This window comes from Nycticebus coucang, chromosome 3, assembly GCF_027406575.1.
Source record: "Nycticebus coucang isolate mNycCou1 chromosome 3, mNycCou1.pri, whole genome shotgun sequence".
Lineage (NCBI taxonomy): Eukaryota > Metazoa > Chordata > Mammalia > Primates > Lorisidae > Nycticebus > Nycticebus coucang.
The window spans coordinates 21,207,789-21,233,212 of record NC_069782.1 but is presented as its reverse complement, the minus strand read 5'-3'; the positions used below and the strand labels follow the sequence as shown (position 1 = coordinate 21,233,212).

Sequence of the window (25,424 nt, the reverse complement as noted above, 5' to 3'; positions counted from 1 at the left end):
TTTGAACAGCCAGGCCCCAGGCATCAGTGGCCCAGGGGGTTCTGTTCTTGTTCCTTACTCACTAGTTCCTTCCAGAAAAACATTAAAATCTACTTATATAGAAACAAGTTCAAGAAATTTCATGAAAATGTGATTTAAAAGAAAACATATTTTCGAATTTTAGAAAAGGCACAAATACTGTACAAACATGAATATTGATGTTTGTTCCAAGGGAAATTGAAAATAATTGTATGTATTCCTTCATTATTCAAAAGGATTGATTTACCTTCCCCTCACAATTAATATTCTTATTTTCCCCATGGATTAAGAAAAGTAACCCACATTTGCTGTGTAGCAGTAAAATAAAGTATTAAACCTTAAATTATAAATGCCAAGGTTTGTCGGGGATCCATGGTGGAATCTGATGAAGGATGTGGGGGGATTTAGTACTAAGGACAGATCCAATCGCATCTGCAGAAGAAAGTGCTTTGGTTTGCAGTGTGCCGGTAAGACCAAGGCAGATGACAGGAGTGAGGCAAACTGGGGCCAACTCTATAGCATACCCCTTAATGAGCTGTGGAAAGTTATGGAACAAAGAATCAATTGCGTTCATAGAGACTGGGGCTAGGGGCACATTTAGAAAAGGGTAATTTCCATTCATAGGCCTGTAACATACCTCCTAGTGTATTTTACTTCTTTGTTTATTGGCCTTTTTGTCCTAATACTACACCAAAGTAGAGGCTGGGATGTCTAGCATCTGTTTTCCTGGAGGCAGAATTCTCAAAGTACATAGACATAGTTCTGATGTTACGATTTACTTTTATTTTTAAATGTTAAAAAGGAAATCTAAAAAGGAAAAGTACATACACACGCACACATGTATCACTCTACTAAGAGAGATAAGGAATATCAATTTAGCTTCCATTGAAAATGTTATAATAATTAGCTAAAGACATTTATTAATATTTATTAACTGGGCCAGGTTCAGTGGCTCACATCTGTAATCCTAGCATTCAGGGAGGCTGAGGCAAGTGGATCCCTTGAGCTCAGGAGTTCAAGACCAGCCTGAGCAAGAGCAAGAGCAAGACCCCTACTAAAAAAAAAAAAATAAAAAATAGCTGGGTGTCATGGCAGGTGCCTGTAATCCCAGCTACTTAGGAAGCTGAGGCAAGAGGATGGCTTGAGTCTAAGAGTTTAAAGTTTCTGTGACCTAGGCTGATGCTATGGCATTCTAGCCTGGGCAGGAAGACTGTCTCAAAAAAAAAGAAAAGAAAAGAAAAAGTTATTTCTTAACTTTCTAATATGTATTAAGCTTCACTTTAATTGCACTGAAGAACCAAAGAGAATGAAAGGAAACATTACAAAATGTGCTTGAATAGAAATTGGCTTTCCCTCCTTAGTATACATCTCATAAAATCTTCTGCCAGAACACACTTCTGTAAGACAGAACCCAGAGTGACTGTGGAAACTTGAGCAATGTCAACTCAAAGCAAGTTCCCTTAGTACTTACAAAGATTTCCTATCTGAAGGGCCAGGCCACGTCGGAGACCACACTCCCGCAAGGCCATCACATGGCAAAAATGTGCTGCCTCTAAACATGAATATCCTTTTTGTGCAGCATAAAGAGATCGTGAACTAAACAATAAAATGAAAATGAATGTGAATCATAGTCTTTTTAGATATAGGAATTCCTGGAGGACAACAGTTTTAGGAGAAAATGCTGTTAACGTGTGACATGTTAATACTGGTAGGGTTTCACCTAAGCGTAGCTCCCCTGGATACCACCTGACACATTGAAAATTTGTGCTATTATCTTATCCACAGTTTCAGACAAATAACTCCAGCCTGAGGATATACGTGCATTTCCAAAGGAGGAATGCTCCTGCCATAACATTTCAACATACTGTACAAACATCACATTGGCTGAATGTAAATACCCCAAAGAATCTTATGAGTATTTATTATTTTCTGTAGACTGTGCTTCTGAACCCCAGGTTTAATCTCCTTGGATTCTTATCCCTGTAATGGTTAAAAGGAAATTGTAGGATAGGTTTCTTATGAGAAGTTGCTGATAAAACCTGCTTTTTAAATGTCTATATGTCCTGGAGGGTGTTTTTTAATAATTAATAGACCTTTTTTAGAGAATGTTTAGCTTTCCAGAAAACTGAGAAGATAGTAAAGTGTTCCTATTTTTTTTTTTTTTTTTTGTAGAGACAGAGTCTCACTGTACCGCCCTCGGTAGAGTGCCGTGACGTCACACGGCTCACAGCAACCTCTAACTCTTGGGCTTACGCCATTCTCTTGCCTCAGCCTCCCAAGTAGCTGGGACTGCAGGCGCCCGCCACAACGCCCGGCTATTTTTTTGTTGCAGTTTGGCCGGGGCTGGGTGCGAAACCACAACCCTCCGTATATGGGGCCGGTGCCCTACTCACTGAGCCACAGATAGTAAAGTGTTTCAATTTACCCTCTCTTTCCCAATTCGTAATTTCCTTATTATTGATACAATATTATTAACTCAAGTTCATGGCTACCTTAGGGTTCACTGTTGGTTGTCCAGATCTATGGGTTTTGACAAATGCGTATCATGTATCCGTCATGGTGTAACAGAATAGTTTCACTGCCCTAAAAAATACCCCGAGCTCTACCTATTCATTCCTCCTCCCGAGACCCAAACCTCTGGCAACCACCAATCTTTTCATTGTCTCAGCATTTTTGCCTAAAGTGTGGGGATGTTTTTAAGTTTCTACAAGTATGCAAAACACTTTGTGGCATATAATCTTCCCATTCTCTTTTTTTTTAATTCATATGCAGTTGTAAGAAGTAATAAAGAGAGATCGCTTATCTACACTATTCCCCCCACAGCAACATTTTGCAAAATTGTAGTGTATTATCATAACTAGGAAATTCACATTGGCAGACTCCATCAATTTTATTTGTATTTTCCCTGTTTTCCAAAAGTGCACTAGTTCAGTAATAGTTCAGAATATAGACAAACTGAGTTTCATTACTAGTCCGTGTTAAAGCTTGTTACATGGAGAGATTGCATTTTAATAAAACGTCTACCAACTGTGTGTTCTCTCCATTCACCCAGAATTCTCATTTTAGATATTTTTTCACGATAAACGGCGATATGACAAAATCTTAAGTCTGATTTTGTAAATTTTTTTCCCCAGAATTCCTTGGTTTCACCTTCTCAATTGACCTATAACTAGGGCCAATAGTTAGACATGGTGCTCCACTGTGTTCCCTTAGAGCTGGGTACTGATGCTAAATTAGCGTCCTTCCCATACTGGTTGTAAACTATCTATATTTTAATATAACTTCATCTATATCATGAGAAAAGTGTTCTGTCCACTTAAAGCACTACGTATACGTATCAGCTAATGTAATAGTGTGCCGTTAAATTATGCATGTTGACCCATAATCCATCTCTGCATTTTCCTGGGGAGAAAGCTGACTTCAGCCGATTCTGTGCAAATACCAATCACTCCAAATAACTACTCTGCACATGCTTTGTAGGCAAAAAGCAATAATAAAAAGTGGTGGTAATTAGGAGAGAAAATAATATCAATGCAAACTGTTTCATAGGATTTCATGATGCAAAAACGCATGCCCTGTGTTCCCACTGCATTTCTCACTGTTAATCTCTTTTTAGTTTTTTCTTCTTCACCTCTTACAGGCTTCTATCTTCAATCTCCTTTCCTTCCTTGCTAGTTCAAACTGTAACTGACGATGGGTTTTCTTCTCGACTGGCTTCATTTTTGCTGTTCTTCCAGGAGAAAAATCTATTACCTGCCCCGCCGGTACAAGTTCATGAGCAGGTTAGTATTGTGCTCCATCAGGATAGCGTTTGTCTGTCTGTTGGCCTGTGTGTGCTCCAACAGTGACAAGAGCTACAAGCTACAAGGGGAGCTGGGCTTTTGTCGCATGGGAAAACTGGCTGCCATGAGCCTTGCAAAAAAAGCTGTTTCAGGTTAGCCTGGAGAAAGGAAAGCAGAGATGAAAATGCCTCGATCAGAGCATCCCTGTGACTTCTCCCCACTTGGGAGGATGCCATTCACCTGCAGGCCTCAATTGTCAACCATCCTGGTCATTCATACCATCTTGGTTTGGACAGTTTGCTTGTTTTCACAAATTCTTCCCTCCCCTATAGAGGTGGACATAGAGTTCATGTGCAATTTGAAATAGTTTAACATAGTAAGTTGCACACAAACATTATGCCCACCCTGTATGCAATTCTAATGCTTAAAATACAGAGAAGTTACCCTCTCAAAAACTATTGGCTACTTGGCTCCCATAGGTGGGGCCCTCCTATGTTAATAATATTTTGTTAATAAAATATGCAGACATATAACTTCACTCAGGAGCCCTTCTTAACCACTTTACTGCTGAAAAAATAATTACCACTGGAAGAAGATTGCGTTTGCTATACTCTGTATCCTCCCAGAGCTTGTTTTACCTTGTTGTTTTCTGAGAAGCCAGGGGATAAGGGGGATGTGTGGATGGTGATGTCCTCGGTGGTGATCAATGGCAAATCTAATTTTAAAATCTCAGTTGGTCTTATATTTCCATTCACCATGAGCTGATTTGATGGTTAAACTGTGAAACCATTACTTTCTCTGAAAACCCTATACTTGGTTCAGTGGTATGAGAATTCCCAGCCTTGATGACACAGTGGAAATACCATTTGTACATGAAATCATTTCAATCTGCTGAATGAAATATATTCTGCGTTCAAACGAAATGCAAGGTGGGGAGAAGTCTTCTCCTTGTCCAAGTTTGCCTGTTCAGTGACATCAATGTGTGTGAGACCGAGCATGTCCTTCGGGCTCATAAAACCTGTGGACACTGGATGGTTTGGGGCCAGTTATTCCACATCTCTGAGTCTGAGTTTTCCACATTTATAAAATGAGGATAGTAATTTCTACCTCGTAGGACTGATGTGAGGCTTGGTTCTGGTGTGTGTATAGTAGATGTTCATAAATGATATGAATTAGGGATCACTATGTGTCATACTTAGGAAAACCACTTTATGTCCTGTGTCTATTCCCTTTCTGTTTTTGAACTTAGCGTCCCTTCTCATCTACTCTTCCTTCTGTCCTTTAGTGACATTTAAGGACCACTAACTGTTCTTCCAAGTAGCCATTCCTTATTTATATTCCTTATATAACTTTAAACCTAAGGATCCCTCTGGATGTTTCACCCCTCATCTAATCAGTCTCTTGAGCTCTGCAGGTGCAGATGAATCTTTCTAGAACCCAGACATTACTCTTCATTTCCACTGCCATGGCCTTGCCTGAGTTCTTATCGCCTCTTGCCTGTTTTACATCCATTTATCTTTCTGCCTCTGTTTTGACCCCCTTCCAAACTAGAAGAGAGTCATCTTCCTAAGTAGCAAATCCGATCATGTCACATGGAAGCTACCCCAGAATGATCACCACGAAGTCAAAAGCCTTAGCTTAAACATAGACCTTTATAAACTGTCTTCACCCACTCTCTGCCCATCCGTATTGGACTAGAGTTCTCAAATACTTCACGCCCACTTGGGTTTATGTGCTTTTGCATGTGGTGGTCCTTTACATGGGTTCTCAAACTGCGGCCCATAGGCCACATGAGGCGGTGTGATTGTATTTGTTCCCGTTTTGTTTTTTTACTTCAAAATAAGATACATGCAGTGTGCATAGGAATTTGTTCATACCCTGTTTCCCCGAAAATAAGACAGTGTCTTGTTTTAAGGTGTGCTCCCAAAGATGCACTAGGTCTTATTTTCAGGGGACATCTTATCGTTCCTGTAAGTAGGTCTTATTTTCGGAGGATGTCTTATTTTCGGGAAAACAGGGTAGTTTTTTTTTTTTTTTTTTTTTTTAACTATAGTCCGGCCCTACAATAGTCTGAGGGACAGTGAATTGGCCGCCTGTTTAAAAATTGGGGGGACTTCTGTGAAAATCCACTCCCATCTTCTTCACCAAGATAGTGCCTACTGAGTCCTCAAAACTCAGTCCACATGACTGGTTCTTTTGACCAGGTTAAATGGTGCCTGTTTTCTGCTTTTTCCTTGGCACTTTATGTCCCCATCAATCTGTCTTGTCATGTGTTACATAGATGTCTGTCTCGCCACCTGAATGGTATTTTTTAAGGCAATGATGGCTCGATCAGTTTCACATTTCCAGGACCTAGCACATAGTAGGTGAACCTAGCACATAGTAGGTAGAATGAATGAACAAAGGAATCGCCACACACATGGAGATTGATAGTTCATGTGGGTTGTGGGGAGAAAGAGAGTCATGAAGAAAAGCAGCGTAGAAAAACCAAGCTGCCCAAAGTGTCTGACACAGACTCGGAACTGAAACATTTGCCTGCACAGAGGAGGAGGAATGGGTAATAAGTGCTTGAAAGAAAATGCTGAAAAAACAACTATAGATTCTAAAGGTTGGATAGGATATTAAATAGCATCAAGTCCAGCCACTCGTCAGGTATTTATACCTTTGCTCTCTGGGCAGCTGGTCATGTCTGAACATCCCTGGAGATAGGGAATTCCATGGTGCATCCCTGGGCAGCTCTGACTACTAGAAATTTCTTCATTGAAATACACCATAATCTCTGTCTCTTCAGCTTTCACTCTTTGATTATACTTCTGCCCCCTTGGATCAATGAAACAAAGATATTCTGCAGAACAAAGAGACAAACTATATGGAAAGAATCGTGAAATTATGGACACAAAGCCTTAGCACATAGCGGCTGTGTGGAAATTGAGGGTTAGGGATAAAGAGGTTACCACGCCTCTTTGGGGAAATACCTTTGGAGGGAAAAGAAGAATTGAGCATGAAGAGATATAGCTGTGGTGATTAAGATGACAATTTTTTTCTTTAATAATTCTGAATTACAACTCATGGCAGGTCTTTGAGGTGTTAGTGTTCCAGAGCCCTTTGGAACGGGTGGAAAACAGTTGAAGAGTGCAGTTGAAGCTGAGTAGGTGATTTGGGAATCAGTGGCATAGGAGTCCTGACCTCAGTCGAGGGAGTGTACGGAAGTTCCCAGGAAAGAGTGAAGAGAACAGGGCTTCTTTTTTTTTTTATTATCATTATTTTTTTATTGAGACAGAGTCTCACTTTGTCACCCTGGATAGAGTGCTGTGGTGTCATAGCTCACAGCAACCTCCAACTCTTAGGCTCACGTGATTCTTTTGCTTCAGCCTCCCGAGTGGCTGGGACAATAGGTATTCCCCACAACGCCTGGCTATTTTTATTTTTTATTTTTTATTTTGTTAGCAGGGCTGGGCTGGATTCGTGCCCACCAGCCCCGCAGTATGTGGCTGGCTCCCTAACCACTGAGCTAAAGGCGCCCAGCCAAGAAGAGGACTGCTTGCAGATTTTCTGAGAAATTGCCACTGCCCCTCTTCTCTTCCCTGACATTCCAATCTGAAGGGGACGCGTACGACTTGCCATCCAGCTGCACAGCAGAAATGAAGCACCGATCCCCAATATTCCAAAACTCTCCTGTCATGCCAAATATAGGGCATTTAATTGAGCTTTTTGTCTCATCCATATACATGAAATTGAATTTCCCCAACCCATCAAAACATCCCTGAAACAAATTTATAGCCTAAGAAAGAAATGTGTTAAAAGTTGTGAAGTTTTTGAGCAGCCAGAGAAAGCATTTTTCTACAAATATCTGTACTTTGAAAAGTCACCTGCCTCTCCTATAAAGCACATGCCTATAGTTCAGACATGTATTTCTGGAATTAATGCTCTTTTTATCCCTCTACTCTGTCGATTGAATGCTGCTGGGCCTCTTATCTTTGGGCCAGCTTGTAGGCATTATAAATTACCTAGCCAACAAAAAAGGGAAATTTGTCATCTTTTGCCTGTGTTTTTTCTTTCATAAAATACTACAAATACAGTCTGCAAAAGATGTGATTACAAAGTAACAAATCTGATCTTTGTGGGTGGCCTTCAGCTGAAGTCTTATTTCTACTCATTCTTTCCCTTCATGCTCACCCCCAACCCCTATGTACATTCTGCTTGTCTTGATCCTTTGCAATGCTTGACAGGGTGAATGCTGGACCCAATTACATTCTCCTTTCAGTGCAGCCAGAGTCTGATCAGGTGAGTGTACAGGCAAAATGACAAAATGCCTTGTATATTTCCATCCCTGTTTAAAAAATTAATGCACATAAATGTTCCAAGGCCTTTGGACTGTCCTGTAAAAGTATGTAGGCTGTGCCCCAAATAGTAGCCCTGTGACCTAAAAGAATTACATTAGCTTCCTAAGATCACTAATTCCTATCCAGGCAGAGGCTAAAAATACAGGGCACTTGGCTCTAAGAAAAGGAAAAAGAAATCCAAACCTCCTGTTGTCTATTATCAGTCCGGGGGCGAGGGAGCTTTATTACAGCAATGTACGGCTACGTGCTGCCTCCACTGAGAGTAAGGAAAAACTCATCTGTATTTTTCCTCTAGGCATGCCCTCCCTGAAAACATAATCTGTTAGACACAGGATGCCCTTATTACAACGTTGTGATCTGGGGAAAAGCAGGTGTCTTTGAAGTGGGCTTGTTTCATTTAATTCCTTCTGATTAAGTTGTCATTAGTGCAAATTGCCTCCTGGGTTGTGAGTGGCTCCAGGGAAAGGACGGTCCTGCGCTCTGTGGGTGGGGGACTCTGCACATGGTAGGTGATAATGCCCCGTGATAGATCAGAAAGTTGGGAGCAAAGGTCCCTTGCATGTGGTCTTTTCTTTAATCATCACTTCTCCTAAAGTGGGTACAATTACCTCCCCATCACAGCTGAGGGAACCAAGAACCAAAGAGATGAAACAGACCATTCCCAGACCACCTTGCTAAGCCATAGCAAGGTGGCAAGCCTGTGCCCATCTGCTTGGACAGCATTGCCAGCTCTGCCCAGGTGCCTGGAACTCCACCTGCCAGGAACCAGCCTTTTGGGGGACCTGAACTTATTATCAGAACAACTTTCTATTAAAGTAACTCACGTTGTAGTCCAGATATTAACTTGACAAGTTAAGGCCAGAAATGCCCAAGTGGGTGATCCATTTTCCCTTTATTGATTTGCTTGTGTGTCTGTAAGAGGCCTTTTGCTCAGTAAATGGCAGAAATGGAACAAAGTAACAACACATCCAGCTAAAATCGATGCTAAATCATTAAGCCAATATTTTCTTTTCCCTACCAGTGGAGACTTTATTCAGTAAGCTCCACTCCTATTCCAAAGAGAAAAATGGGATGCCTTCTAGTTAGAAGGTTTCTTGATTTTAATATTGCTAGGTAAATTTCAAGATTGCATGTTCAGGGATGGTTATTAGATGCAACCTGGGAGCACAGATCTCCGTGTATGAGGGAATGTCATAGCTTTTGAATTTCTGTTGGGAAGAGAGCTCTGCATAAAAGTTCATCGTCATTGTTTTCTTCATCCCAGAAACCACCTCTTAACTGAGCCCTTTGAACAGCCCCAAGGCCTTGTGCAAGTTCTCGATACTCATTATTTCTTCCTCACCACTGACTTGTGCTATTAACACTGTTAGCTCAGAGAGGTTTAGTTATTTGCCCAGCAAGATCTATATGACTGCAATGTGAACCTGCCTCCAGCTGACTCCAGTGTATCGCTATATATGCAAAAGTTTATCCATTAGGTATTGTAAACAGAAAAGGTCTTCATGAACTCATGTTTTTTAGCGTGATGTGACCAAAATGTTATCATCCAAATAACCAACATCCTGCGGTATCTAAAGAACACTGACTGATCATCGTTTTAGTGATGAGCTTAGGAAGGCTCAGTGGGGATATAAGGCTCTTCCCAGGCCACAGCGATGTGTAAGGGCACCATCAAGACTTCCACTGGAGTCTCCTGCTTTCCAGCCTAGTGGCTCTGTGGGCTCCATGTTTCTCCTTTGCATGGCTGAAGCTGATCCTCAGTGAAGTCTGAGTATGGCACAGTCTGGAGAAAGGAGTGTGCTTGTGGAGGAGCAGCCTGGAGGAGCTCTCATTCGTTATTCCACCGTAGATTCTTGTTCTCAGAGCCACCTCGCTGGGAGGTGGGAACCACATGTGGCCAGTGGCCTTAGTACAACAGGAGCCTGGCTAACTGTGGTCAGGTCTTGAGGGGAGGAGCAGACCAAGACTATTTTAAAGGATGCGTGAGTTTCCTGTTTCCATCATAATCCATTGCCACAAACTCAGCTGCAGGAAGCAGTACACACATGTTATCTCACATTCTGTAAGTCAGAATTCCGGGGGAGAGGGGCTTAGCTGGCTTAGTCTCCCAAGGCTGAAGATATTGCTGGGTCTGGGCTGTTATCTGGGGACTGGGGAGAGTGTACTTCCAGGCTCATGCAGGTTTCTGGTACAATTCATTTTATGCAATCGTAGGACTGGGGGGTCCATTTCTTTACTAGCTGTAGGTTGAAAGTCCTTCTCTGCTTCTGTAGGCTGCTGCATCACCGGCTCCCAGCATTGTCAACTTCGCAGCCAGCCATGGCGGATCAAACCTTTCTCCTACTGCATCCCTCCTATCTCCTCCCAGAGAAAGTTCTTGGCTTTTAAAGATCTCATGTGGTTAACTTGGGCCCATCTGAGTAATTCAGGGTACCTTCCCTTGCTGAACGTCTGAACCTTATTTACATCTTCAAAGTCCCGTTTGTCGTGTGACAACATACTCACCGTTTCTGGTGTTAGGGTATGGACATCTTTGGGGGGCAGTTCTGCTGGCCACATTGGAGTGTTCCTGTCACTGTGAAGAGCACACTGCATGGACAGCCATGTGTCATGGGACCTGATGCCCCTGGCTTTGTCCGGGCTTCACTGGGAAGGCCGGTCCAACTCTCCACCCCTCCACCCAGCCCTCTCAGGGCTTTTACTCCTGAATGTCTTTCTCCCACTGTAGTATTTAAAAACCTCCAGTTCCTCCGCTTTCCATCACTTTCACATTAGTCCTGTGCAATCCTCAAGAAATTAATAATAATGCTTGCTGCTGCCCAGAAGCTTCCCCAGAGCATTTCATGCTCACCATGTTTTATAAGCCTCCTAACCATTCTATGTGGTCAATAAAATAATGATAGTGATGATTATCATGACTATTTAGTCCCATTTTATAACCCTGGAAAATAAGACTCAGAAATGTGAGTAGCTTATGGAAGGTCACTCCGTTGATAAGCAACAGAGACAGGTTTTAGGCATCCCAATTATGAATCCCAGCTTCTTTGCACCATGCCAGGTAGCCTCCCCTTGCTCCCGTCTCACTTCCCCTTTGCCCTCTTCATTTTTCAATTAATTAATCATTTTCATTACCCTGTAGTACTCTCTCTGTTTCATTTAAATTGTGGTGCCACAAGCTGGCTGCTGAAAGCTGCCATTTCACTCCCATGAAGTATTTATGCTTGATTTTTTTTTTTTTACAGCTTTCTTTGTTTTTGTCCACGCTGAACACTGTACCCAGCTGGATTTAATTCATAGTCATTGCATGCAGAGCCTAGATTCTGTGGGAATGTGAATTTTGCAAAGTGTGATCCAATTAGTGCTGCAGACCAGAGATGTGTGGGAGGTAAAGCTCTATTATAGAAAAGCTTTGGGCCAACATCCTCTTTCTTGAATGAGTTTTAAGACAATCAGACAAAATCAAGCCAAGAGCCACAGGGAAGGCCACCAGCTTAGCCTAGAAAGTCTGATTTCTAAGTCCATGTAAGGACTAAGTCATTGAGTGTACACAAACTATAGATGCTGGGGTAGCACAATTAACTTCAAATTGAAAAGCAAGACAAAACATAAATGTTAAAAGGCAAGCCAGTTGCTCAAATTCTTATTTTTGAAAAAAAGAAAAATGGTAATAGCTGGTTGGCATTTACTGTACACCAGGCACTGTTCTGAAAATTGTATGTGTCTTTTAATCAGTTCATCATCATAATCCTATGAGTTGGGTATAATCTTCATGCCCATTTTACAGATAGGAAAATTGAGGTGCAGCAAAGTTAAATAACTAGTCCAAGGTTGTGCCTTTAGTATTTACAGAGCTGGGATCTGAATCTAGGTCTGGAGTACCTAGATTCAGAGTTCAGGTTTTCAGCCACTGGGTCATGCTGCTTTCCTGAAGCTTAGCGACTCACTGTGATAACATTGAGGCCACTTGGTATTTTAAGTATACTTATGTGGGGAAATGGGGAGGGGAAGAAATTCTCTCTGAGAGGAGGGACCTAGAGCAGCTATGAGATTCTCTCCAGTTTGGGACTAGGGTTCTGGGAAAGGACAGCCATCCCCAGGCAGAGCTGGTGTCCTGGTGAGGCTGGGTCCACACTGGGAATGAAGCAGGAGGTAAAGGAGCAGTTTACCAGTATTTTTCAATTTGGAATCGATTAGTGATATAAAAATATTGCTGTCAGCTGGGAGTTTTACTGTGATAATTAATTTTAGGTGTCAACTTGGCTAGGCTAAGGGATGCCCAGAGAGCTGATGAAACATTAGTTCTGTGTGTGTCCGTGAAGGTGTTTGTAGGAGAGATTAGCATTGGACTTGGTGGAATAAGCAGGAGACGAGGACTCTCACCAATGTGGGCAGGCACCATCCAGTCCATTGAGAGTCTGAACAGAATAAAAAAGCAGAAGAAGGGTAAATTTGCTTCCCTGTGAACAGTGACATCCATTTTTTCCTGCCCTTGGACACAAGAGCTCCGGATTCTGTGGTCCATGATTTGCACCTTTGGCTCATAAGCTTCTGGAGGCTGAGAAGTGCCATGATCTGTGGTTTGTAAGCAGGAGGCCCAGGAAAGTAGATGACACAGGTCTCATTCTGATCTGAAGGCCTGAGAGCCAAGAGCACCAGTGTCTAAGAGCAGGAGAAGATGAATGTCCCAGCTCAAGCCGATGGAAAATTCATCCTTCCTTCATCTTTCCATGAAGCCAGCTAGGAAACCATGGCCTGAAAACCACTTTTAGGATGCTGTTGTTGTTTTCCTTGACTTGGCCTCATTGCGTGCATTAGCTAGAGTGACACATGTGTGCTGTGATGCCCCAGAACCGTGACAACCACAGAGTCAGCTTGAAAAGAAAGCAGTGGAAGCCAGAGATCCTGCTGCCTGCTGAGAAGCTGCTCAGTGAAGGTGTCAGAGGCTGGAAGTGAACTGTGGCATTGGGCTCTCCGTGCACACTCAACCCACTGGGATGTGCTGCCAGTGCCCCCTCCCCAGAGTGAGCTACAGCTAGCTTCTCTGTCCTCAGAGCTTTTCCAAACACAAAATGAGTTTCTAGAACCCACAGAAAGTGAGAAGTAGTCCAGGTCTCTACTGCTTTGTTTAAGGGACCATCAGCTTTCTTTCCCGAGCCTTCAAGGCTTGTTAGGGCTACCTGGTCATTTATTGGCATGCAAATGTACGTCTAACTCATAACTGCTATTTCATAAATGATAACATTGAGGCCACTTGGTGAAATCAATGCACTTGGATTCTAGTTCTCTTCTTTCTGACTATAAAACAGGATTATCATGAGTGCAATGAAAGTGCCTGGAATGTGTGGTGTGTAATTATGGCTCTGTGGAGACTTCCCTCCTTTCTTTTGGGGTGATGCTGACATGCTGTACCCTTTGATTTTGCCTTGCATGTACCACAGGGTCGATAAACAAATAAGCAGGTTTCGGAGATGGTTACCTAAGAAGCCAATGAGGTTGGACAAGGAGACACTACCAGACCTGGAGGAGAATGACTGCTACACTGCCCCTTTCAGCCAGCAAAGGATCCATCAGTGAGTGTTTTGGGTCAAAGCCCCTGTCTTACTAAGGAGGTGTGGCTGGGATAGAGCCTTACCTTGCACGTCTCTGATTCTTTGGTGCGTGGAAGAAGCAGCATACTACCCTTCTCCCCTAAAAGTCTTCCTCTTCATATTCCTTTCATTTTAGTCAGGGGAAGCTAATTGCTGTAATAAACCCTATCTTTCATTTATGCTGGTTCATCTGCATGGTGGGTGAATGAGTTTCTCCTGGGTGAGACCCAGGCTCCTTCACTCTTGTGGCTCTGCTGACTTACCATGTGCAGAGCCCCCTGCAAGCTCATCTGCATCTAGACAGCAGATAGTGATCTACACCTTTTCCTTTTGAAAAGAGGGTTTGTTGTTTCCTGGTTTTTATTTATCTTAATTCCCTTTTCTTCAGTAATTCACCAAGTTGCTGTAGGACAGTGGTTCTCAACCTGTGGGTTATGACCCCTTTGTAACAAAGAAAATACATCCTGCATATCAGATATTTACATTATGATTCATAACTGTAGCAAAATTACAGTTATGAAGTAGTAATGAAAATAATTTTATGGTTGGGGGGGGTCCATACAACATGAGGAACAGTATTAAAGGGTTGAGGCATTAGAAGGCATTAGGAAGGTTGAGAACCACTGCTCTAGGAGAAGCCGCATCACCTGGCAGCCCACTTGCTGACTCATCTATTAGACTATCTTAGAACAGTAATTTGTCACTTTTGACATATGAGTAGGAAAAAAAAATTGGCTAAGTAACTGAGCCTGTGAGGAATTGCAAAAGTGATAAGACAATTTACTCTGAAGCTTCTGAGATGATAAGAAATGATGGTCTGATGGCAGGACAGGCAGGAGGAGAGAAAAAGGTGCCAAAGATTGTTAACAATGAGAAGAGAAAGATTAAGATCAAGCCAGCCCCACCTCACTTGCAACCAGACTTCACAAATTCCTGGCCCTCCCTGCTCCAGCTATAATGGCAGCCTGGTAAAAATGAGTTACCTGAGGAGAGAAAAGGGATGGCAGGTTTTTAAAAAAATATTTGGATGATTTTGTGAAATGGTAAACCAAATGGCAATTGTTAAGAAGTTTCAGGAAGTGCAAGGTGGGGCACATTCCAGCAACAGAATATCAGTTAAAGTCTGTGGACCTCTACAGGGCAAGGGAGAAAAGAAAAGAAAATCAAAAAACAGATGTTCTGCATCCAAATGTATTATACTCAGTAAGATCAATCAAATTCAAGGCAAGCAATTCAATAAGCCTCTGAAACAGCCGAGCCTCGCATTCCCATGGACCAGATTGATGCTAATACAGCCATATTATGTGAACATTCGAAGGGGTCATTGAAGAAAACACAAAACTCACAGCCCAGGCTCAGAATCTTAGTTTAGTCCTGCACAGAAAATAAGAACTTGGAGAGACATAATATTAACTCAAAAGATCAGGATGTATGAGTAGTTTTTGTTTGAGAGAAAAATAAAAAGCATTTCTTTAAGAATAAATAAAAGCTGACATGTTCCCAGTCCTAATTTAAACCCTCATCATATCTATATTGTTCATCCTGAAAGTTTTTAAGGCAATCATTTACTACCTACTTTTTTCTGGATTGGAATCTGGTTTACATGCAGATTTTCCCTGTGTTTCTCACCTACTTGAAAGAATGCCTGGAATAGTACAGAAATGTGTCAAAAATTTTGGGTGATAGATGATGGATGGATGGATGGATGGATGGATGGATGGATGGATGGATATATGAGTGAATGTGTAGGTGGATAAATGATGTCAGGATAAAGAAGTCTGTGGTGTGTACTGTGGGGTTTTGTTTCACTCCAAAGGGTAGAAGTAAATTGAAGAGCAATGATGGATGGATAAAATGGATGGCTGGAAAAAAACAATGAAATATATGGTGTATGTTCTGGGATTTTGTTTTACTTCAAAGAGTATTACATGGAAGAAGAAGGTCTCCCACCTGTCTCTTCATGCTCGTTATGTTCTATGATGTTCTTGCTTTAGAGCCATACTTGGTCTCAAAGTCAAGCGCACCAGGACATCCATTAGGATTTCTGGGGGAGTAGAACCAAGAATCGTATTTTTACAAGTATTTTAAAATACATAATGAATTAAGGATGATGGCTTGTGGGATAGGGGTATTCAGCCATATCTCTCACACATCTGAAAAGCCTTTTTTGACCTTTTTGGGTATTGATTTGACAAATAATTGATTTCTTCAACAGTCACTGATTTAGTGTTCACTTCTTACCAGGCGTGTCTGGATTCATAGGACATGAAGATAAATAGTGTTTTTGACCCCATCCTAGTAAAGATGCAGACTATTTGAAATAATTGTAAACACTATGATGAGTGTGACTTACAGAGAGAGTGCTCAGTTCTCCAGATTCGGAGGAAGGTTGGTAAGCAACGAAGGGAGATCCTAAAGAAGAAATTGCTCGACAGGGGTCTTGAAGGGTAAGACTTGCCCAAATAGAAAAGGGGAGAATGATTTCCCAAGGAGGGAGAGCAGCATGTGTATAAAACAACAGAGGCATGAAACAGGATGGAGTGTTTGAGGAACCACAAGTAGCTTTCTGTGGATAGGAGTATAGGGTGTGAGTGTTCTTGTTGGAACCAAAGAAAGTTTTCAATGGAAGATGAGATTGCAAGACAAGAGGAGCAAGGAAGGAGATGCAGAGGGACAGGTGGAATGAAGCAAATTGAAGAACCAGACCTCAGTGCAACCAAGAGAATACAGGCAGCTCTATCTTACAAAGTAGGAGATGAAAAATTACAGAACAATCTTGAAGATTATCCGTGGGAATTCTTTCTCTTTTAAAATTGTCGTGCCACATGGGTAACATCCCCTTGATGACTGTGTCAAAGCATGATTTGAAGAATGCATGCTGTCAAGTTGGAAACAATTATTTGGTACAGTTGGGGGAAAAAAATTCCCTAAGGATGCTTTGAGGGTAGTATTAACAGATCTAAATTAGTTAGATGTAGCTGGTTAATCAGCTTTGGGAGTTGTATCATGACATCCTGTCTTTCCAAATACAGTCTAAAGTCCCAGGCAACTTCTTAGTTTACAGAATGCTTCATACTGTGTTTGTCTTGGAATAAAAGAGAATAATAGAAATTTAGGTATGTTGAGTTGGGGGGTAGGGTGGGGCAAGGGTGTGAAAAGTATAGGAAAAATAGAAAGAATTGAAGATTTAATAAATAATGATCAACATGGGAAAGAGCCTTGAGAATACTTTGTTCTCAGGAAAAACCACTAACTGAATTAACTCACGAACTCTTGCTTCTATGAGCTGTTTTTACCTTTTTAAATCACCTTCCAACTCTTCAGTCTCCTGTCTACACAATCTCCTTCTTTTTGCTGAAATGCCTTTTCATGAGGAGCCCTTCTTTCAGGTTTTATCAGAGACATTGCTGCCAGAAAACCTGCTATGATTTCTAACTCCACCCCCAACTGAGGTTGAGTTTCACTCTTCTGTATTTTTGCCATACTTTTCTTTTTCTTAATAGCACCATCCGCTTTAATTGCTTTCTTAGACTATACAAACACCTTGAAAGACTAGGCGTGTCTCACTCACTCACTTGGGAGGTGCTTAATAATGATGTGTTCAGTGAAAAACAAGTCAATGAATGGATAGAACCAAAAATAGGAGAGTGATGCAAGTGAAGAGTAAAGATGATGTGAAGTCAGCGGACTGCACGCTCATCTCAAACCCAATTCAAGACCCCTTCTCCTCAAATGTGGTCCACCTCCCTGTTCCCTGCCTCAGTAAACCGCTCTGATCTACTTGCTGAAACTGGCTCTGGAAGCTATTCTGGGCTCCTCTCTCCTGCCTCCTTCCCACATCGTACATCTCCAGGGACTGATGGTTTTACATCCTACGTGTCTCTTTATTCGAGCAACTTCTCCCCCATCTTTCCTCCCATGATTTCATTTATGAAACCCAGAAAGAATGTGAACAGGTTTCCCTGGCTCTCCTCTCACCCGCCTCTAATTCATTCTCCCGAGTACATACAGAACGATGTTTTCAAAATGTACCTCTGATCCTGTCACTTCACCCTGTTTAAAAACCTTAGAATAAACACCAAAATTATTATTATTTTTTTATTGAATCATAGCTGTGTACATTAATGCAATCATGGGGCACCCTACCCTGGTTTCATAGACCGTTTGAGACATTTTCTTTTTTTTTTTAACACTTTATTTAGAACCAATTCTGTTCCAAAATATTTTCTACACATACATATAGATATACATTAATGAGCACAATTCTTAAGGGATTCATTTGAAGGAACTTATACTCCAAAAGTTGTATGAGAAACAAATTCAGTACTCAGGAGGACTGGATTAGAACGGATGGTCTCTGAAGTTCCTTTAAATGCCTTTTTTATGCCTAACCTTTTTTTTTTTTTTTTTTTTTTGTGCATAGCTATATATTTTTTTTTTTTTTTTTATTGTTGGGGATTCATTGAGGGTACAATAACGTTTGAGACATTTTCATCACACTGGTTAACATAGCCTTCCTGGCATTTTCTTAGTTATTGTGCTAAGACATTTACATTCCACATAACACCAAAATTATTGCTGTGACTTGCAATCCCTCGAATGGCCTCGCCACGCTGCCACCTCCCTTCCAGCCTTATCTGCCCTTCCTGCCTTCTACCCTGCATTTGTTATGATCCAGACACATACAACCTGTCTCAATTCTTAGGGGTGTTTAAAATATGTCTTTATTTGTATAAATGTATGGGGTACAAGTGCAATTTTGTTACAGGCATAGATCGTGTAGTGATGAAGTCAGGGCTTTTAGGTCATCCATTACCAAACTAACAGGTAATACCACTAAGTGGTAACTCATCACCCACCTCCATCTGTCCCCCTCTGAATCTCTATTGTCCTTTTGAGGTTCTTTGGATGTACTCTGCCCCAAGACATTTGCACCTGCTGTTCTGTTTCCTGAAATGCTCTTCCCATTCAGCTCTCAGCTGTAAAAAGTCCCCAGAATTCTCCCCATACTCCATCACTCCCCACCAATCATTTCAGGTCTCTGCTCTGCACTCTTTTAGCACATGTTTCCTGTATAACATTCTTCACATTTGAATTTTTTTAATTATTTAAGTATTAGATGATTGATGCTCATCTCTCCAGGTAGACCATCTACTGGAAGCAGAGGCCATATCTGGTTTTTCTCACAATTGCATCTCCGACACCCAGCATAATGCCCAGTGTACAGTCATGCACAGTACTTGTCTGTTAAATGAATAGAGTAAAAATAAAAGTAATAGGACAGAATAATCTAATTGTAAACTTTTATACTTTGAACTGCATTTTACAAAGAAATTAAAATTGAGAAACAATTATAAGGCAAATAGCCTAGCATTCTATTTGAAAATATATCTGTATTTAAGAAGAAATAAAATAAAACCTGTGGGTGCATGTAAGTCAACATACAAATGCTGTTTGGTCATTTTATATGGTTTTACCAAAGGTGAGCCTACAGGTAGGAAAATTCTTACACATTCCAGACACTAAGAAATTTAATTCTTGTAATAACCCTATGAGGGTGGAGACACCTTTATCTTCACTGTTTTACAGATGAGGAAAGTGGAGCCCAAAAAGGTTAAAGAACACCTACGTTAGGCCTCTTGCCTAATCCCCACCCCAAACATCAGTGGTTTCACCCTGTAGAAATGTATTTGTAATGTGCATTACTGCCCAGTGTGGGTCACCCTGGGAGGAGGAGACACAACATCATCTCTATCTCATACAGTCATACAGACATCTAAGATCCTTCTATCTGCCATCCCCTAGATTCCTTACAGACAAAGCACTAGGAAGATGAGTGGGTTCTTTAAGGAACATTTTATGGGCCAGGCTTACAAGTGGTATACAACGCTTTGATCCACGTTTTATAGACCGGAGCAAACAATCCTCATGTGGTTACCACTAGCTCAAGAAATGCTGGGATAACTAATCTACTTGTATGCCTAGGAGAAAAATGGAAGCAGGTTTGCTGAATAAACAGTGACAGAGCAGGAATTCAGGTTCAGATGGGAAGGCCCGCGATCTCACACTCTGAGCATTGCACTTTCAGAGTTTTTCAACCTCAGGACCATTGACCTTTGAGGCTAAACAACTCTTTGTCGTGGGAGCTGTCTCGTCCATTGAGAACATTAGTAGCATCCTTGGCCTCTACCCACTAGAGCCAGTAGCATCCACCTCTCACTTAATTGTGACAATCAAAAAACCGCTTCCAGACATTGCCACATTTCCCCAGGGGTGGAAGTGGGGTGGGCGCACAATCACACCCCTCCCCACAACCTAGAGAAACCCTGTTCTGTTGTCTTGCCAACCTCAGGCAGGACCACCCCCTCTCCATGATAAACTCCAGTCTGAATCTGATGACAATGACAGACAAGGCCATTGGAGAATTAATTTATTCCTCCTTGCCCGTGAATGTCACCCTGTTTAAGTAGCACTGCCCTTTATGCTTAAAATGGCATCAGCAGTAACACCCTTGAGGCAATTACTTTCTAAGGTCAAAACCTGTAATAAAGGTTCTCTGCTGGAAGACAAAAAAAGGAAATATGGAAAAGAGTCATGTTTATAATAGATTTGTAGAATATTCTGTCAAGAAATAAATGAATTTTGAGTTGCCTTTCGGAAAAATGTGCTAGATACAGGCAGAGAGAAAAAGGTCCTTCCCTCCGTTCTCTTTACTTTTATCATTACCATTATTTTATTTTTTTTTTTTTAAATAAAAACCCATGAAAAGTGAGGTTAAACTAGAACTGGAATAGCAGTACTTTTAAACTAAACAGCAGCTATTTCGCCATTTCACATTTACGTCTCAGTGACTTGTGCCTGTTTGCCTTTGAAACCCTCTCGGTAGAAGAATTTGGAGATGCTGATCCTTCCTGGCAGGTATCCTTTATGTATTTTCTTTTCAGAGCATCTGGAGATTTTCGGTTGTTTTCATCGATCTGAAATCCGTAGAGAATCCTTCAGGCAAAGAGATACCGAGATTGATTTAGGCAGGATTAACGTTCTGTGAGTGCCCCGAGACTCAAAGCATTCTCAGAACACTTGTTTTATTGCGGTTACTTATTTGGCATTAGGCTCTTCAATATGCAAGTTGTTTGTATTGATCTGCAGAGTCAGGGGAAACGTACCTGTGTTCTGGAAAGGTTTAAACTGAACCGAACACGCAACAAGCCACGCAGCCTGAGATGTGTGCTTCTGTGCCTCCTTTTAAGTAGGACATAATGACTTTAGTTAAAGGGACAAAGAGGTCACCTACTCACGTGGGAAAAGCATATGTCTGGGTATCTGAGGGTTAACGAGGTAATTGGATGTGTTATCTTAGTATTTGTGGACCATCTATAAATAAGTCACTTAGATGTTTTATTGTATTAATCTCTCTGTCAATACATAGTTGGTTTTTCCATTTATCAGCGTGCTCATTCCACAGATACTTTTGATGTCAATTGCCAACTATTAGACCGCAGTAGAAAAATATACTTGTTACTATGTGTTCAGATGTGTATTTGTACATGTAATTTTTTTTTCTTTGTCAGTTTTTGGCCGGGGCTGGGTTTGAACCCACCACCTCCAGCATATGGGGCTGGTGCCCTACTCCTTCGAGCCACAGGTGCTGCCCTGTAAATATTTTTTGAAATTTTTAACTTGAGCATGTGAAATTGAATGGTCCAGAGGCTATTTTTCTCATCAAAATGGTAAAAGATTTGCTAAATTTAGGAACAATAAAATAAGGAAGGTGAGCACGAAGGGGAAGGAAGGGGACCAGGATCCCATGTGTTGGTGAAGGGGACATGTGTCATCACGGGCATGAAGTCCCGGGAACGGCAGTGGTGATCAGGAATGAGGAAGAACAGAGGTGATAAAATCACAGAGCCACACAGATGGCTGCTCTGAGCCAGGCTCTGCACTACATGGGCTTCCTTATTATGCCTTGTGACCCTTACAACAAGCCGGTGACATAAATCTTACAGAAGGGGGAATAGGGGCTCAGAGATATTAAATATTTTATCCAGAGCCACACAGTAGCAAGTAGACTTAGGGGTTAGAACCCAACTCTGTCTAGCTGCAAACCCATGCTGCTTCTATGATATTGTAGCCAGCAGTTATTGAGGGCTTACTAGACACCAAGAGACTAGTAGTATTGTTACTTCCACTTAGAAAGAAGAAACAGGACACAGAGAAGGTAAGTCAACTTACCCGAGTAAACCATGCTTAGTAGCTAGGGAGAACCATTTCGGAGCCCTGTGAAGGCCAGGGACTGGCCAGGCACTTCTGACTCCTCTACTAGAGTGGTCCTGAAGAAGAGAAGGAGTTAAACCTACCAACTCTGTAGATATGTGCAGTGGTCATTATTCAAATGACCACTTGTTCAGGAGCATGTCTTAGAAATGGGGGGATAGACCATCTGAGGGGATAGACCCAGTTCTTCTCACTTCCCTCATCCCTGTCGCTGCACCCACACGCTCCGTTTCATGTTTAATGGCAGATTAATGGCATCGCCATTGCTTGTTGACCAACCTTAATGTTACTGTCTTCCTCACTGCCCAGTATTGCCACCAAGCCCTTTGGGTCCTGTATCATTCTTTCTGACCTCACTGTGGTTGCCTTCGTGGAAGAGGCCACCAGCTCTTGTATGAACGATGACCATAGTCTCCTCACCTCCTGTCTTTCCTCGCTCCCACATCTACCCGTCACACTCAGGTTGCAGGTCATTTGCACCATTAGAAGGAGGACATCCTTCCTCCAAGTATTCACAGCCCGCAGATCAGCTAGCAGAGTGTGGGCAGGAACAGCCCTTCCTCCTCCTCTGGCTGGGGAGCTGCATGGGTGAATAATGTGCAACACCTTAAGGACTGACATCGCCGCTTTGCTTAACAGCTCTCAATGATTCCCTAGGGCCTTTGGAGTAAAGTTCAAACTCCTTAGCGTGATGCACAAAGCTGCTTTTCCTGCTTCTTCCCTTCTCCCCTGCTCTTTATAGCTGGATATCCTACAAGATGGGAATGGGAGTTACCAAAATGTTCCATGACTGTTCTCCCTTTTTCCTAAGGCATGTTTTATTTCCTCTCACTCTCTAATGAAATCCTATTCTGCCCTCAGGAGTGAGTTCGTGTGTCATGTTCTTTACGAAATACCTTATGTCTGGTATGGACAGCTTTAAATTTCTGGGCCTGTTAGCCTTTGTAAATGCTTCACTTATGGCACTGACCATACTGTACCACAATTACTTGTTTCCAAGTCCATGTGCTGTACAAAACCCCATTCAGCAGCTGAAAGGAATTAGAAGGGAAGGGAGTCCCAGTCTTTACTTGAGTTTCTCAAAGGACGCAAAGGGAAGCCACGTACATGGTCCTTAGCGACCACTGACTGTCATCCTTTCTCCCCCCGCACCCCTCCCTTGTTCAGTGTCATTCTCTCTCTGCCCCTGACAGAAACATCCTGCACCCCAGCATCTGCAGCTTTTTTATTATTATTATTGTTGGGGATTCATTGAGGGTACAAGAAACCAGGTTACGCTGATTGCCTTTGTTAGGTAAAGTCACATTCAGCTTTTTAACCTTCTTCCTCTAGGTTCCTCCTGTTCTCTCGAATCTCACTCTCTCTTCCATCCCATTAGAATATGTACTGATACAGCTTCTCCATCAGGAAAAAAGAGTCCATCCCCTTTAGGAGAGGATAAATTACTCCACAAATGACAGGATTATCTTTGTTGAGTTAGGGACTGTGCCAGATTGTGCTGGGTTCTGCTGTAGTAACAAGCAACCGTCAAATCTCAGTGGCCCACTCCTCGTCTATTTCAGGTCTTCTGGTCACTTAATATGTTAGCAGGGGTCAGCTGAGATCTGCTCTACACGTCTCTTTTGTCAAGGGGTCTGGGCTGAAGAGGCAACTGTACCTTAGGGATCTTGAAGAGGCAACTCTACCTAAGATATGCACTCTCAGGACAGAGGGGAAAAGTCAGGGCAGAGCCACACATTGGCTTTTAATGTGTCTGCTCACAAGAGGGACTTTACCTAACAAATACAAATGCAATCAGTGTACCCCGGTTTCTTGTACCCTCAATGAATCCCCAACAATAAAAAATAAAGTGTCTGCTCAGGTGTGGCATATCTATCTCACTTCTGCTCACACTCCAGGGGCCGAAAGAAGTCTTCTGTGCAAGCACATTATCAGCAGGGGAGGAAAGTAGTCCCTTCCCTCAGGCAGGAGGATTGTCAGTCACATGGTCATGAGCAGGGACATATCTTCAAAGCAGCAAATTGGGGATAGGATGTACTCAGGAATACTCCCACCTTAATATCGTTTTGTGTCAGCACATTTCTATATGTGGTGTATGTGTCTGTGAGCTCTTCTAAGGCTCAGATGGTGTCTTACACTGTATTATTTATGATTGACATGTCATGATCATACGTGCCTATACAGGAGGAATGATTTCTGGTGATCTGTTGCATAGTAGGGTGACTGGAGTTAACAAAAAAGCATATTTCAAAATAGCTAGGGCAGAGGGTTTTGAATGTTCTCATTACAAAGAAATGATAAATGTTTTTATTTTAAACATCTAGCATATTTTTAGGAAAGTAAGTTTCCATGCAAGTTAGCAAAGAGCTGGGCAGAAGAGACAAATTCTATAGGGTCGAAACCAGACTTGGAGTTGGACTATTTCAAAATTCAAATTTAAAAACCATCTTTACACTGTGACAGCATTCCTGTCAGATGACCAAGCAGGATAAGTAAATGGTTATGTGTTATGTGATTTCTAAGAGAGAGAGAGAAGGCCTCCTCCCCAAAGAATGTTTCTTTTTCTGGCTCCCTGCACCACTTAGGTTCCATTGAGGACACTGAACCCAGGTAGTTACTCTGGGGAATGGAAGGACGACAGTGTCACAAAGGAAACCTGGAAGTCTCGTGGATAAGACCTGCAGGAAGTGAACCAGCTACCACCTCTAGGGCTTAGGGAGCCAAAAGCAGAGGTGGGGCAGAACCAAGGAGGTCAGAGCAAGAGAGGCTGCCCCACTGGGGCTGGTACCTCAAGGGTGCTGGGTATTGGAGTGAGTCTAATTTGGGTTATTTATATGTATACATATACATATATACACATATATATATTTGCCTTAGTAATTCAAACAAAAATTCAAAATATATATATATGTATATATATATATATGTTTTTTTTTAAAGCTGGAAACCGGGACCAACTGCCATTGTGATATGAAAGGTGACATTGGCAGGAACAGGCAGGCAGACAAGAGGGACCAAGTCCCTTCCACTTCTGTTTTCCCTTCCAATCTCCCTCTCCTGCTGCACGCTGGCAGAAATGTCATAGAGACAGTTGGAAAAGCAGAAACGTAGTTTTCAGAGTCTCTGCCCCAGCATCATAGAGGACAACTCAGAGAGATAACGGAATGGACAGCACACCCCTAAACCTGCAGTTTTACCATTTAGACTCGAATCCTTTGGCTAAAGTTATCCCTCAAGTAAAATAAAAATGTCCTTTGGAAAAATGAACATTTCAATGCTGTTTTTTATTTACATCCATGTGAATATTTAAAAATAAGGGGAGGAAAAGAGATTTGGAGGGTGTATTTTGGCTGTAGCAGGGATAGACAGAGGATGCCACAAAAATGGTAAAGAGGAGAGAAAGACCAAAAAAATGAAAA

The 25,424-nt window shown here is 41.9% G+C and overlaps 1 protein-coding gene across 5 annotated transcripts in view; it reads left to right on the top strand.

The window, feature by feature from the left end:
- Positions 1 to 25,424, top strand: part of ANO4 (anoctamin 4) — a 393,996-nt gene that overhangs the window by 264,039 nt on the left and 104,533 nt on the right. For 4 of the 5 annotated variants that reach the window (XM_053585613.1, XM_053585609.1, XM_053585608.1 and 1 more), the window contains 2 exons: positions 3,756 to 3,800; positions 13,582 to 13,713. In XM_053585613.1, the coding sequence (XP_053441588.1) occupies positions 3,756 to 3,800; positions 13,582 to 13,713 (177 nt within the window). Of the gene's footprint in view, positions 1 to 3,693; positions 3,801 to 13,581; positions 13,714 to 25,424 lie in introns of all 5 variants that reach the window. The other variant, XM_053585612.1, reaches the window with a different exon arrangement.